At 47.7% G+C, this 13,493-nt stretch overlaps 1 protein-coding gene across 1 annotated transcript in view; it reads right to left on the bottom strand.

The window, feature by feature from the left end:
* Window positions 1–9,938, bottom strand: part of TBC1D13 (TBC1 domain family member 13) — a 43,738-nt gene extending 33,800 nt beyond the window's left edge. The window contains exons 1-2 of the mRNA XM_073600090.1: window positions 9,843–9,938; window positions 3,454–3,527 (exon numbers count right to left, since the gene is read on the bottom strand). Coding sequence (XP_073456191.1) covers window positions 3,454–3,527; window positions 9,843–9,865 — 97 coding nt within the window. The 5' untranslated portion in view covers window positions 9,866–9,938. The remainder of the gene's footprint in view (window positions 1–3,453; window positions 3,528–9,842) is intronic.
* Window positions 9,939–13,493: the final 3,555 nt, after the last annotated feature.

Genomic DNA, 13,493 nt, shown 5'->3' with positions numbered 1-13,493 from the left:
ATTTCCAGTGTGTGGTGTTGATTAAGTTTCAGGGTGTACAGTTTGTCCAACAGGTCAGCTAGTGTTTTCGTTCTGCGTTGTTTGGACGCGTGCGAGTGCTTAATAATGATCCCACGGAGGACACACTTGTGTGCGGCCCACAGGGAAAGGGGGTTTTCTACGGATCCTGAGTTTGTGGCGAAGTATTCGCTAAGTTCGCGCTGTATGTCGGCTGTGATTTCTGGGTCTTTTAACAGTGATTAATTTAGACGCCATATCAGTGTGCTAGATTGTTGTTGTTGGGGGTTAACTTCTAGTATAATCGGCGCATGATCAGAAATTGCAATATGGCCTATTTCAGCTTTGGAGATTAGCGGAATGGTGGAGTGTTTAATGAGAAAGAAATCAATTCTGGAGTAGGAGCCATGTAGGGGGGAGTAGTAGTTATAGTCTCTCTCTTGAGGATGAAAGATCCTCCAAATGTCGACTAATTGGTGTGAGTGGAGAAGCTCTTTGAGGCGTAGTCTGGATCCTCTAGGGGTGGAAAGTAGGAGTCCTTGCGGGGGTCCATGGTTATGTTAAAGTCCCCTCCTAAGATAAGGGTCCCTTCCTTGAAGGTTACAAGAGTGGAGAGAAAAGATTCAAGAGCTGCTACTTGATTGGTATTGGGCAGGTTCGCCAGAGTGAAAGTGTGGGAGTAAATTTTCCCTTTCAGCAGGAGGAATCTGCCCTCTGGGTCCCGATGGACGACCGTCAACTGCCATGGGAGGGACTTGGCAACCAGAAAAGATAAGGCTTACCTATAGGTAAATATCTCCTACACTTGCACCGTTTAAGAGATATTTACTGTATACGCTGGCACCGACATCATCAGTGCATACGCACTAAAGGAACGGCCTGCTTGTGGCGTTTCTTCAGGGCCCGTGCCGCGATCGGCGGCTCCTGTGCGTGGGAGTGACATAACCGCAGCTCTGGCCAATCATAGCGCCAGAGCCCGCAAACCCGGAAGTAACTCCGGGAAATATGTCGGCCCTGTCATCGGTGTGCCGGCACCAATCCCGGGCATATTTATAAGGTAAGTATTTCATAATGAGCTAGTATGCGATGCATACTAGTTCATTATGCCTTTGAGCTGCAGGTTTTTTTTGTTTTTTTTTTTGTTTGGAGGTTTACAACCTCTTTAAGGGGAGTTTAGGGAAGAAAGGAGAACCAGGAGGTGACTGCTTTGTATATGCATATTGAACTGTTCTCCATCCACCCCTCTGTTCTTGGCCAACCAAGGATAACGTTACCTTTTTGCAAGTTAAACCTGTATTAAGGGTGAAGGAGGAAAATGAGGTGCAAATAGACCCCCAACCCTTCTTCCCATAGTTGCGGTGCATAAATGTACTACAAGTCCCATCCACCACCACAACAAACGTACTTGTGGTTCTCAATAAAATGTGTGCAGTGACCACCACACAAAGCATTGCCACTTCCTCTAGCTTACGAACTGTAAGCCTGTACCTTAGTATGGACATGGAGTTGGAGTAAAAGTCTACAGGACCCTGGCACTGCACCTGCCATCTACTGATGCCAGTTGCAATGCTCTGCAGGCTCACTACAGGCAAAAAATAAATAAAAATGCACATTTCTTTTCTTGCAAAAATACATATACAGTATCTCACAAAAGTGAGCACACCCCTCACATTTTTGTAAATATTTTATTATATCTTTTCATGTGACAACACTGAAGAAATGACACTTTGCTACAATGTAAAGTATTGAGTGTACAGCTTGTATAACAGTGTAAATTTGCTGTCCCCTCAAAATAACTCAACACACAGCCATTAATGTCTAAACCACTGACAACAAAAGTGAGTACACGCCTAAGTGAAAATGTCCAAATTGGGCCCAAAGTGTCAATATTTTGTGTGGCCACCAGTATTTTCCAGCACTGCCTTAACCCTCTTGGGCATGGAGTTCACCAGAGCTTCACAGGTTGCCACTGCAGTCCTCCTCCACTCCTCCATGACAACATCACGGAGCTGGTGGATGTTAGAGACCTTGTGCTCCTCCACCTTCCGTTTGAGGATGCCCCACAGATGCTCAATAGAGTTTAGGTTTGGAGACATTCTTGGCTAGTCCTTCACCTTTACCCTCAGCTTCTTTAGCAAGGCAGTGGTCGTCTTGGAGGAGTGTGTGGGGTTGTTATGTTGGAATACTGCCCTGCGGCCCAGTCTCCGAAGGGAGGGGATAATGCCCTACTTCAGTATGTCTCAGTACATGTTGGCATTCATAGTTCCCTCAATGAACTGTAGCTCCCAAGTGCCAGCAGCACTCATGCAGCCCCAGACCATGACACTCCCACCACCATGCTTGACTGTAGGCAAGACACACTTGTCTTTGTACTCCTCACCTGGTTGCCGCCACACATGCCTGACACCATCTGAACCAAATAAGTTTATCTTGGTCTCATCAGACCACAGGACATGGTTCCAGTAATCCAGTAATCCATGTCCTTAGCAAACTGTTTGCAGGCTTTCTTTTGCATCATCTTTAGAAGAGGCTTCCTTCTGGGACGACAGCCATGCAGACCAATTTGATGTAGTGTGCGGCGTATGGTCTGAGCACTGACAGACTGACCCCCACCCCTTCAACCTCTGCAGCAATGCTGGCAGCATTCATATGTCTATTTCCCAAAGACAACCTCTGGATATGACGCTGAGCATGTGTACTCAACTTCTTTTGTCGACCATGGCGAGGCCTGTTCTGAGTGGAACCTGTCCTGTTAAACCGCTGTATGGTCTTGGCCACCATGCTACACCATTGCAATCTTCTTATAGCCTAGGCCATCTTTATGTAGAGCAACAATTCTTTTTTTCAGATCCTCAGAGAGTTCTTTGCCATGACGTGCCATGTTGAACTTCCAGTGACCAGTATGAGAGAGTGAGAACGATAACACCAAATTTAACACACCTGCTCCCCATTCACAACTGAGACCTTGTAACACTAACAAGTCACATGACACTGGGGAGGGAAAATGGCTAATTGGGCCCAATTTGGACATTTTCACTTAGGGGTGTACTCACTTTTGTTGCCAGCGATTTAGACATTAATGGCTGTGTGTTGAGTTATTTTGAGGGGACAGCAAATTGACACTGTTACACAAGCTGTACACTCACTACTTTACATTGTAGCAAAGTGTCATTTCTTCAGTGTTGTCACATGAAAAAAATATTTACAAAAATGTGAGGGGTGTACTCACTTTTGTGAGATACTGTACATATTTTTTTTTTTATTTAAAAGGCGAACTTAGCCTTTAAGAGATTTGCATCGTTTATCCTGTTTTTTTTAAACAGTTAATTATCTTCTAACTTTGGTCAATGTGAAACCACAAAGGATTTGCCAACATGTAGAAAAAAAAAAAGAAAGGCTCTAAGAACAAGCCAAAGTCCAGCAGCCTGTGAATCCTGCCAAGACGAGACGCCTTACCATTAAAGCAAAGTTCCCTCAACACCGACAGCTTGATGTGCGGTTCACTGAGAATGCTCTGGAACTCTGCGATTCTGCAAACAGACAAAAAAACGTCATCCGATTAGTACACATTACAGTACATTGCCTCCTGTACAGAAGCCCAGATCAAGTCCACTCCATTTATTCTGCAGCAGGGCAACCGTTATCAGGGTGTTTCCCTTGAAATACATTGACAGATATTGTTATTTATCATACGAGAGCCAACAAGCATGAAACAGCTGGATAAATAGTGCTATGTATCTGGGCGTCATTGTGCTGCAAATCCACAGGACTCGCGGTTAGATGTTAAAGTATAACTAAAACGCACATTTAAAAAAAAATTATTTTGGATAGAGTGGAGAGGGAATAGAACATCTGTCAGGTTCTACCTCTGTCTGTTCCCCCCGTTAGGGAGATTCTCCTCTCTATGTGTCCTGTTTACCATTACCACTGAAAGGAAATAAAAATCCCAAATTTTGGGTTGTCCTCAGAACAGTAATAGAGGGGAAACCTTCCAATGGGGACACTAGTTCTGGAGAAAACCAGGCATTTCCTCATTTTGGGGAGGAGGATTTCCTCTCACTTCCTGTTTTGGTTATGGGAAGGGAGGATAAAAATCAATGATAACGAAAAAAAAAAAAAAAAAAAAGCTCTCTAGCAATTCACACCAAACTGAGCATGTGCAGAGTGCCTCCTAGGGCTCTCTATCAGGTGATGGATTGGGCTGGGGGCTGTGGAAGAAGGGGAGGATCAGAGAAGACAGGATCAAACAGCCTTTTTACACAATGCAGAGGATTAACCCCTTAGGTTCCACAGTGAGTATAACAAGCATGCTTTACTGCATATTAGGGCTGGGAAAAAAATCGATTTAAATCTTGAATCGAGTTGAGAGGTCAAATCGATTCAAAATTTAAGCAAATCGATTTTTTTAGATTTTTTTTTTTCACCGCGCCGGTCCCGAGGCGCTGCGGGCATGAGTTTTTAGGCGAGGCCGCGGCTTCGGCCTTGTCCGCGGCCTTGCCTAAAAACTCATGCCCGCAGCGCCTCCGGACCGGCGCTGACACCGTGCCGAGCCTGAAGAGCTGCGGGCAAGGAGTTTTTAGGTGAGGCCGCGGCTTCGGCCTAGTCCGCGAGGCCGGATGCCGCGGCCTCGCCTAAAAGTTCATGCCCGCAGCGCCTCAGGACCGGCACGGTTTCCAAAAAAAAAAAAAAACTCGATTCGAATCGTGAATCGAGTTTTTTTTAAGAGAATCGAAGATTTTTTTTTTAAAGAAAATCTCCCAGCCCTACTGCCTAAAAACTCATGCCCGCAGCGCCTCCGGACCGGCGCTGACACTGCGCCGAGCCCGAAGAGCTGCGGGCAAGGAGTTTTTAGGTGAGGCCGCGGCTTCGGCCTAGTCCGCGAGGCCGGATGCCGCGGACTAGGCCGAAGCTGCGGCCTCGCCTAAAAGTTCATGCCTGCAGCGCCTCAGGACCGGCGCGGTTTCCAAAAAAAAAAAAAACTCGATTCGAATCGTAAATCGAGTTTTTTTTAAGAGAATCGAAGATTTTTTTTTTAAAGAAAATCTCCCAGCCCTACTGCATATACAGACCGATTTTACTGTTGTGGGTTTAGTAACACTTTAATGTTCAAAAATGAACTCGGAGCTCCTTTATACCACTGTGGTCCAATGCAGGGCGTTTACATGCATTAAGGCAGTGCAATGCTTTAGATGGGCTGCCAATGCACTACAATGGACCCAAAATTCCATCCGTTTCCCATTTTGCCAGTACAGCTCTGTAGCGTACCATACACTGTGGTGTACTGCAGCACAGGAGTGCCTTTTAAAAATAATGGCACCTCAAAGCACCACGGTAAACAAGTGTGCCTTACCACGTTTCCCCATCTCCAGCTCCCAGTTCCCCCTTCAAATATTTTTTTTTTTTTTTTTTTAGTGTGTGGATTATATTCAGAGGGTGTGTCACTGACAGCCTGGGGTCACATAAAGTACGTTGAATGACACTGATGATTATCCTCCCCCAGAAGAGGACCGTTGTTGCAGGCCTGGATCAGTGAGTCTACAGGAGACGGCTCTAGAGAGGAGGCGAGGATTGTAGTGAAACCTGTTTTTTGTTATGCTTGAGGGGGTCATTCACACAAGCAATGAGGCCTGTACAGCATGTGATTATGCGTCAAAAAGCGACAGATGTTCTGTGCAGCCGCCTGTTAAAAAAAAAAAAAAAATGACAGGAGTGTCTATGCGGATCTCCCTGCACATTTGAGTGTTTGCATCCGTATAGGGATAAGTGCACCAGACAGACTGCGTCCAGGACCATGCATCCATCATTGTATGGTTGCAAGCGCTCGGATGTGCAGGGAGATCCATACAGCCACTCCTATCATTGTTTTTTTACAGGCTGCTGATGTCGGCTTCATGATGCATCTGTCACTCGCATAAATGCACACTGTGTACAGGCCTCTTGTAAATGAGCCGTATTAAAAAAAAAAAAAAAGAACACTGCGATAATAACTACACACACGCCACTTTCCCTTTCAGCAGTAAAGTATTATTTATGGTGTCTATAAAGTGATTAGTACTCCACTTTATTTTTACTACACACCCTAAGGGCTGAACGTCCGGATCACCTCGCTTTGTTTACATCACTTGGAGAGGATCTGCACAGATCATATGACTTTACACAGCAGTGTAAACTTGCACTGATGAAACCACATAGGTTGTGAGTTTTCTGACTGCAGAATTTAAATGCAAACTTTAACCACTTCCATACCGGGCCTATTCTGGCACTCCTCTCCTAAATCATCATTTATTTTTTTTTTGCCAGAAAATTACTCAGAACCCCCAAACGTTATATATGTTTTTTTTTAGCAGACATCCTAGGGAATAAAATGGCGGTCGTTGCAACGTTTTAATGGCACACGGTATTTTCGCAACAATTTTTCAAACGCTTTTTTTTTTGGAGAAAAAAAAAAAACAGTTCCATGAATTAAAAAGTAACAAAAAACAGTAAAGTTAGCCCAATATTTTTGTATAATGTGAAAGATGATGTTACGCCGAGTAGATAGATACCCAACATGTCACGCTTTAAAATTGCGCACAGTCGTGGAATGGCGCCAAATTTCGGTATTTAAAAATCTCCATAGCTGAAGCTTTAACATTTTTTACAGGTTATGTGTTTAGAGTTATAGAGCAGGTCTAGTGCTAGAATTGTTGCTCTCGCTCTAACGCATGCGGCGATATGTCACATGTGTGGTTTAAACGGCGTTTACATATGTGGGCGGGACTTACATGTGTATTCGCTTCTGTGCGCAAAAACACGGGGACGGGGGCGCTTTAACATTTTTTTTTTTGTAATTATTTTATTTTTACACTCTTTAAAAAAAAAAAAAAATTTGATCACTTTTATTCCTATTAAATATCCCTTGTGATAGGAATGGTGTGTGATCGGTCTTCTTTATGGAGAGATATGGGGTCTATAAGACCTCACATCTCTCCTCCAGGCTGGAAAGCATCAGATCGAAAAAATAAATAAATGGCATCTAATGCTTTCCAGTCAAGATCGCCACTTTATTGACGTTCGCGGCCCGGACGCGACATCATAACGTTGCGCCCGGGCCTCGATGGTCATAGGGATGACTGGTGACCATCTGGTCACTGGAAATCTCTATGCTCTTCATTCGGCGGCGGATTCTTTCTCCAGGTCCCTGATGGCATGGGAGAGCCTAAAGAAACACCAGAGGGCGGCGGATGTCCCCTCCTGACACCTGTAAGAACGATCAAGCACTGGAACTGCTGCTATAATCGTTTTTATAGTGCACGGAATTGCCGGCAAAAAAGAATGATATCTGAATGATGCCTGCAGCTGCAGCTATCATTCAGATATCCCCACTGAAAGTCAAGGACGTCATATAACATACTGCGGGCGGGAAGTGGTTAAAGAGGAAGTAAACCCTCTCTTAAAAAAAAAAAAAAAAAAAAAAAAACACCCTGCAGGACAAAGGCATAATGCATAGCATACTAGCTCATTATGAGAATTACTTACCTGAGATTGAAGCCCCCGAAGCGACCCTCGTTCACCTCCTCCGTCGCCATGATACCCGGAGTGACTTCCGGGTATCGCTGCTCCGGCGCTGTGACTGTCCGGAGCAGCGATGGCGTCACTCTGGCGCATGCGCGTGGGAGCCGTCAGTGATGGCATGATCGCCTTCACTAACGGCACGCTCAGTGCGCCTGCGCCGTTGTCTACGTAGACATCGGTGCCCATTTTTAGGAAAATATCTCCTTAACCGTGTAGGCCGTGTACGCCGGGGGAGCTGACATTTTGCCCTTGGTGTGTCCTCCGCGATGACGTCACTCCCGCGTGGGAGTCTTTTTCCCGGCAAGGCCTGGCAGGGTCTGCCGGACCTACAGCCGGGCATTCACAGCGCACGCGCCGCTGACGTCAGCAGCTGCATGCAAAGTGAATATCTCCTAAACCGTACAGGTTTAAGAGATATTCATTTTACCTATGGGTAAGCCTTATTATAGGCTTACCTGTAGGTAAAAAAAAAAAATGGGTATACAACCACTTTAAGCCGAATGCTGATGTTCTGTCAAAATAGCCAACTTGTCAAAATCTCCAATTACATCACTTCTGGTGCGGCCGAGTCACGATCAGCTGGCATGGCGTCAACACTGCGCATGCGCAGATTGTCTGAGGTGGGGGAAATTTGTAGAACACCGCCATGTTGGTACACCTAAAATATTTATGATTTCCCGTCCTATCGGTAAACTCGGGACCAGCTGATCTTCCTCTGTAGCTCTATGAAAGGATCCTTGCCGACACATGGCCATGTTATAATAAACTTCCAGTGACCAGTCGCTGTTTACTTGACTTTACCAATAGGATGGGGAATCCGAAATGTTTTAGGTGTACCGACATGGCGGTTTATAGAACTATAGAGGAAGATGAGCTGGTCCCGAGTTTATGAATAGGACGGGGAATGATAAATGTTTTAGGTGTACCAACATGGCGGTGTTTCTGATTCCCCATCCTATTGGTAGAGTCGGGTGAACAGCGGCCACCCACTGGAATTTTATTACAACATGGCGGCCTGTGGGTAAAGACCCTTTCATAGAACTATAGGGGAAGATCAGCTGGTCCTGAGTTTACCAATAGGATGGAGAATCATAAATGTTTTAGGTGTACCAACATGGCGGTGTTCTATAATTTTCCTCGACCTCAGACGATCTGCGCATGCGCAGTGTTGACGTCACACCAGCTGATCATAATTTGGCTGCACTGGAAGTGAAGTAATTGGAGATTTTGACGTGTTGGCTATTTTGATAGAACATCGGATGTGATCAGCTGGTTCAACAGAAAATGTCTGACATTCTGCCCGTGTGTAAGGCACTCGGTCTGACAGAAGCAGGATGTTTGGGCGGTTTCTGTCAGACGTGCATGCTGGAAAACCAGTGGCCGACCGGTTCCTGATCAGTGCTCATAGCCAATGGCAGAGAGCGCTGACTGGAGTGTTCTAGTGGCGGGGGGCGTCCCCCTGTCAAGACACAACAACTCAGCGGGGGAGATCACTGTCCTAACATTGAATTGTTAGTACAGCAGCTCCGACCAAAGTTATCAGGTTTTTTTTGTTTGGTTGAAAGAGAAAAAACTAGTAGTGTGTACCCGGCATTCCACCCTCATGGATGTCCAATTGGGAGCAGCGTCTGTGTCCATTGCCTCCATGGGACTGACTGCACAGGAATGTACTGAATAATACGGCGCCTCAAAGTGCATGGTAATAACATACGACTGCAAGTTACGTTTTCAAGGTACATTGGAGTGCTATTAAAAAGACATGGCGGAGCACCAAGAAGCAAATTGCGCGCCCCGCAGCGTCCAGATGTGAATGGAGCCTAAAAGAATGGCGCAACATCACACCGCAAAGTACAATTGATGCAACGTGTAAAGTGTGATCCACTCTGATACCCAAACACCCCAAAACCTCAACGAACAGACAACGCCACAGCCTGTGTGTGCGACACCCACAAAACCTCTCCTTGGGGGCACAAAAGGGGGTTTCTTGTTCTGCAAACCTGATTTATTTGTATTTTTTTGGGGTTGTGAAAATGACATCTGTAATAATTCCTGGATGACCCATACAGGAGCACTGCTAATACCAGACATGAGTGTGTATGGGGAGAACATATGATGGAGTGATGTACAGGATGATGGTGACAGGAATCCCTCCATCATACGACAATCACATCCCCACCGATCTCCGGTACACCCCCCACCACCGATCTCCGGTACATCCCCCACCACCGATCTTCGGTACATCCCCCACCACCGATCTCCGGTACATCCCCCTACACCCCGGGATCTCTTACTTGCTCTTGTGCAGACTCGACATGTTGACTTCCGCCGCCTTCTTGGATGTTGGGGGAGGGAACACATCCCGGCAGGAAGCAGAAACTCTGCCAGAGTCACATGTCAGCCGTCATCACCTCCTCCTCCTCCCAGTGCTGGACATCAACATTTCCTCCTCCACCGACCGGGGATCTCATCCCAGTACAGGAGATCTACTCCTCCTCCACCGGGATCGCATCCTAGTACAGGGGATCATCTCCCAGTACAGAGGATCTACTGCACCAGGGATCACGTCCTAGTACAGGGGATCTACTCCTACACCGTGGATCACATCCCAGCACAGGGGAACCACTACCAGTACAGGGGATCACCTCCCAGCACAGGGGATCACCTCTTAGCACAAGAGATCACCTCTTAGCACAAGGGATCACCTCTTAGCACAAGGGATCACCTCTTAGCACAAGGGATCACCTCCCAGCACAAGGGATCACCTCCCAGCACAGGGGATCACCTCTCAGCACATTGGATCACCTCCCAGCACAGGGGATCACCTCCCAGCACAGGGGATCGCCTCCCAGCACAGGGGATCGCCTCCCAGCACAAGGGATCACCTCCCAGCACAAGGGATCACCTCCCAGCACAAGGGATCACCTCCCAGCACAAGGGATCACCTCTTAGCACAAGGGATCACCTCCCAGCACATTGGATCACCTCCCAGCACAGGGGATCACCTCCCAGTACAGGGGATCGCCTCCCAGCACAAGGGATCACCTCCCAGCACAAGGGATCACCTCCCAGCACAAGGGAACCACTCCCAGTACAGGGGATCACCTCCCAGTACAGGGGATCACCTCCCAGTACAGGGGATCACCTCCCAGTACAGGGGATCACCTCCCAGTACAGGGGATCACCTCCCAGTACAGGGGATCACCTCCCAGTACAGGGGATCACCTCCCAGTACAGGGGATCACCTCCCAGTACAGGGGATCATATCCCAGTACAGGGGAACCACTACCAGTACAGGGGAACCACTACCAGTACATGGGATCCCCTACCAGTACAGTGGATCCCCTCCCAGCACAGGGGATCACCTCCCAGTACATGGGATCCCCTACCAGTACAAGGGATCCCCTCCCAGCACAGGGGATAACCTCCCAGTACAGGGGAACCACTACATGGGATCCCCTACCAGTACAGGGGATCCCCTACCAGTACAGGGGATCCCCTCCCAGCACAGGGGAACCACTACCAGCATAGGGGAGCCACTACCAGTACACGGGATCCCTTACCAGTACAGGAGATCACCTCCCAGCACAGGGGATTACCTCCCAGTACAGGGGATCACCTCCCAGTACAAGGGATCACCTCCCAGCACAGGGGATCACCTCCCAGCACAGGGGATCACCTCCCAGCACAGGGGAACCACTCCCAGTACAGGGGATCACCTCTCAGCACAAGGGATCACCTCTCAGCACAGGGAACCACTCCCAGTACAGGGGAACCACTACCAGCACAGGGGATCCCCTCCAAGTACAGGGGATTACCTCCCAGTATAGGGAAACCACTACCAGTACAGGGGAGCCACTACCAGTACATGGGATCCCTTACCAGTACATGGGATCCATTACCAGTACAGGAGATCATCTCCCAGCACAGGTGAACCACTGCCAGTACAGGGGATCACCTCCCAGTACAAGGGAACCACTACCAGTACAGGGGATCACCTCCCAGCACAGGGGAACCACTCCCAGTACAGGGGATCACCTCTCAGCACAAGGGATCACCTCTCAGCACAAGGGATCACCTCTCAGCACAGGGAACCACTCCCAGTACAGGGGAACCACTACCAGCACAGGGGATCCCCTCCAAGTACAGGGGATTACCTCCCAGTATAGGGAAACCACTACCAGTACAGGGGAGCCACTACCAGTACATGGGATCCCTTACCAGTACATGGGATCCATTACCAGTACAGGAGATCATCTCCCAGCACAGGTGAACCACTGCCAGTACAGGGGATCACCTCCCAGTACAAGGGAACCACTACCAGTACAGGGGATCACCTCCCAGCACAGGGGAACCACTGCCAGTACAGGGGAACTGCTGCCAGTACAGGGGATCACCTCCCAGTACAAGGGAACCACTGCCAGTACAGGGGATCACCTCCCAGTACAGGGGAACCGCTGCCAGTACAGGGGATCACCTCCCAGTACAAGGGAACCACTGCCAGTACAGGGCAACCGCTGCCAGTACAGGGGATCACCTCCCAGTACAGGGGAACTGCTGCCAGTACAGGGGATCACCTCCCAGTACAGGGGAACTGCTTCCAGTACAGGGGATCACCTCCCAGCACAGGGGAACCACTGCCAGTACAGGGGAACCAGTACATGGGATCCCCTACAAGTACAGGGGATCACCTCCCAACAGGTTCAGGAGCTTTAATGGTGCTTTTGTCATGCATAGGGCAGCCCATTCAAGGTAATGGGCTGCCCTATGCACGTTGCGTGAAAAACACACAAAAGAAAGGAGCAAAAACAGACATTCAGGGGATGTTAGGTGTAAATGAGGCTTTGCAGGGCTCCAGAGAGCAAGATAAACCTAATTCCATGATCATCAACTCCATTTAGTGGCAAAAATGCTGTATATTTTGTCAGTGATGTCACTCAGAACACTATACTGCATCTCAACCACTAGATGGAGCTTAAGATCAGAAAATACAGGGTAATTGCTTGTAACATTCGTCAAATGAATGTTTTAGAAATGGACAGGACATAAAAGGAAATCTCCGCAATGGGACACAGATGGCGAAAAAAAGTTTTGCCCATATTTCTACTTTAAAGCTGAGGTTTAGGTATTGTAATTGTTACATTGGTCCAGCCCTCCCAGAACAACAAGGAGGCTGCGGCACGCACCCGGCGCGATCTGTGATTGCTGTGACAGCTGTTTACAGATCGGGTAATGAGCAAATCACAGCTTATCATGTTGTAAACACACTTGCTGGTTGTCGGCATTCCTTGAGAGGAGAGAGCCGGTAACTGACTAGTGTGAAACAGGACACCTACACTGATAATCAGGGCAATGATCATTACTGTCTTGATAGTCAGTATAGCCACAACAGTGCCCATCAGTGCTGCCAATCAGTGCCTCCTCATCAGGGCTGCATATCAGTGCAGCTTCATCAATGCCTCCTCATCCTCTGCCCTGCTGACCCTGTCTTATGTCCCACTGACCCCATCCTCTGCTCCATTGACCACATATGTGACACTTGGACGAATCATGTCTCAGGGTCTGATGAGGAAGCCACATCTGTTCACTATGAACAGCTGCAGCTTCCTCATCAGACCCTGAGACAAGATCGGTATACAGCGGCTGGGGTGGGACAGATTTAGATGGGAGGTGGTGCCCGATTTTAGTCTTGGCCAGGGCAACACAAAACCAAAATACACCACTGGTCACCACTACTACAGTGATTACCACTAGCTTCCAGGTCCTGTGCCGAGCGAATGCCCATAGTTACACTGGTCCAAGCTGGACCAATATACTATGTAAAAAATGCCATCTCTAAACTTCATCTTTAATAATAAAAACTTTACAAAATCAGATATTGAACTACGTGCAGAAGGTATAAATTATTGCTAAAATCCAATCCTTTTTTTTTTTTTTAAAAGATA

This window comes from Aquarana catesbeiana, linkage group LG09, assembly GCF_042186555.1.
Source record: "Aquarana catesbeiana isolate 2022-GZ linkage group LG09, ASM4218655v1, whole genome shotgun sequence".
NCBI classification, from domain to species: Eukaryota; Metazoa; Chordata; class Amphibia; order Anura; family Ranidae; genus Aquarana; species Aquarana catesbeiana.
The sequence above is the reverse complement of the archived record's forward strand: the minus strand, read 5'-3'. Positions and strand labels throughout refer to the sequence as shown.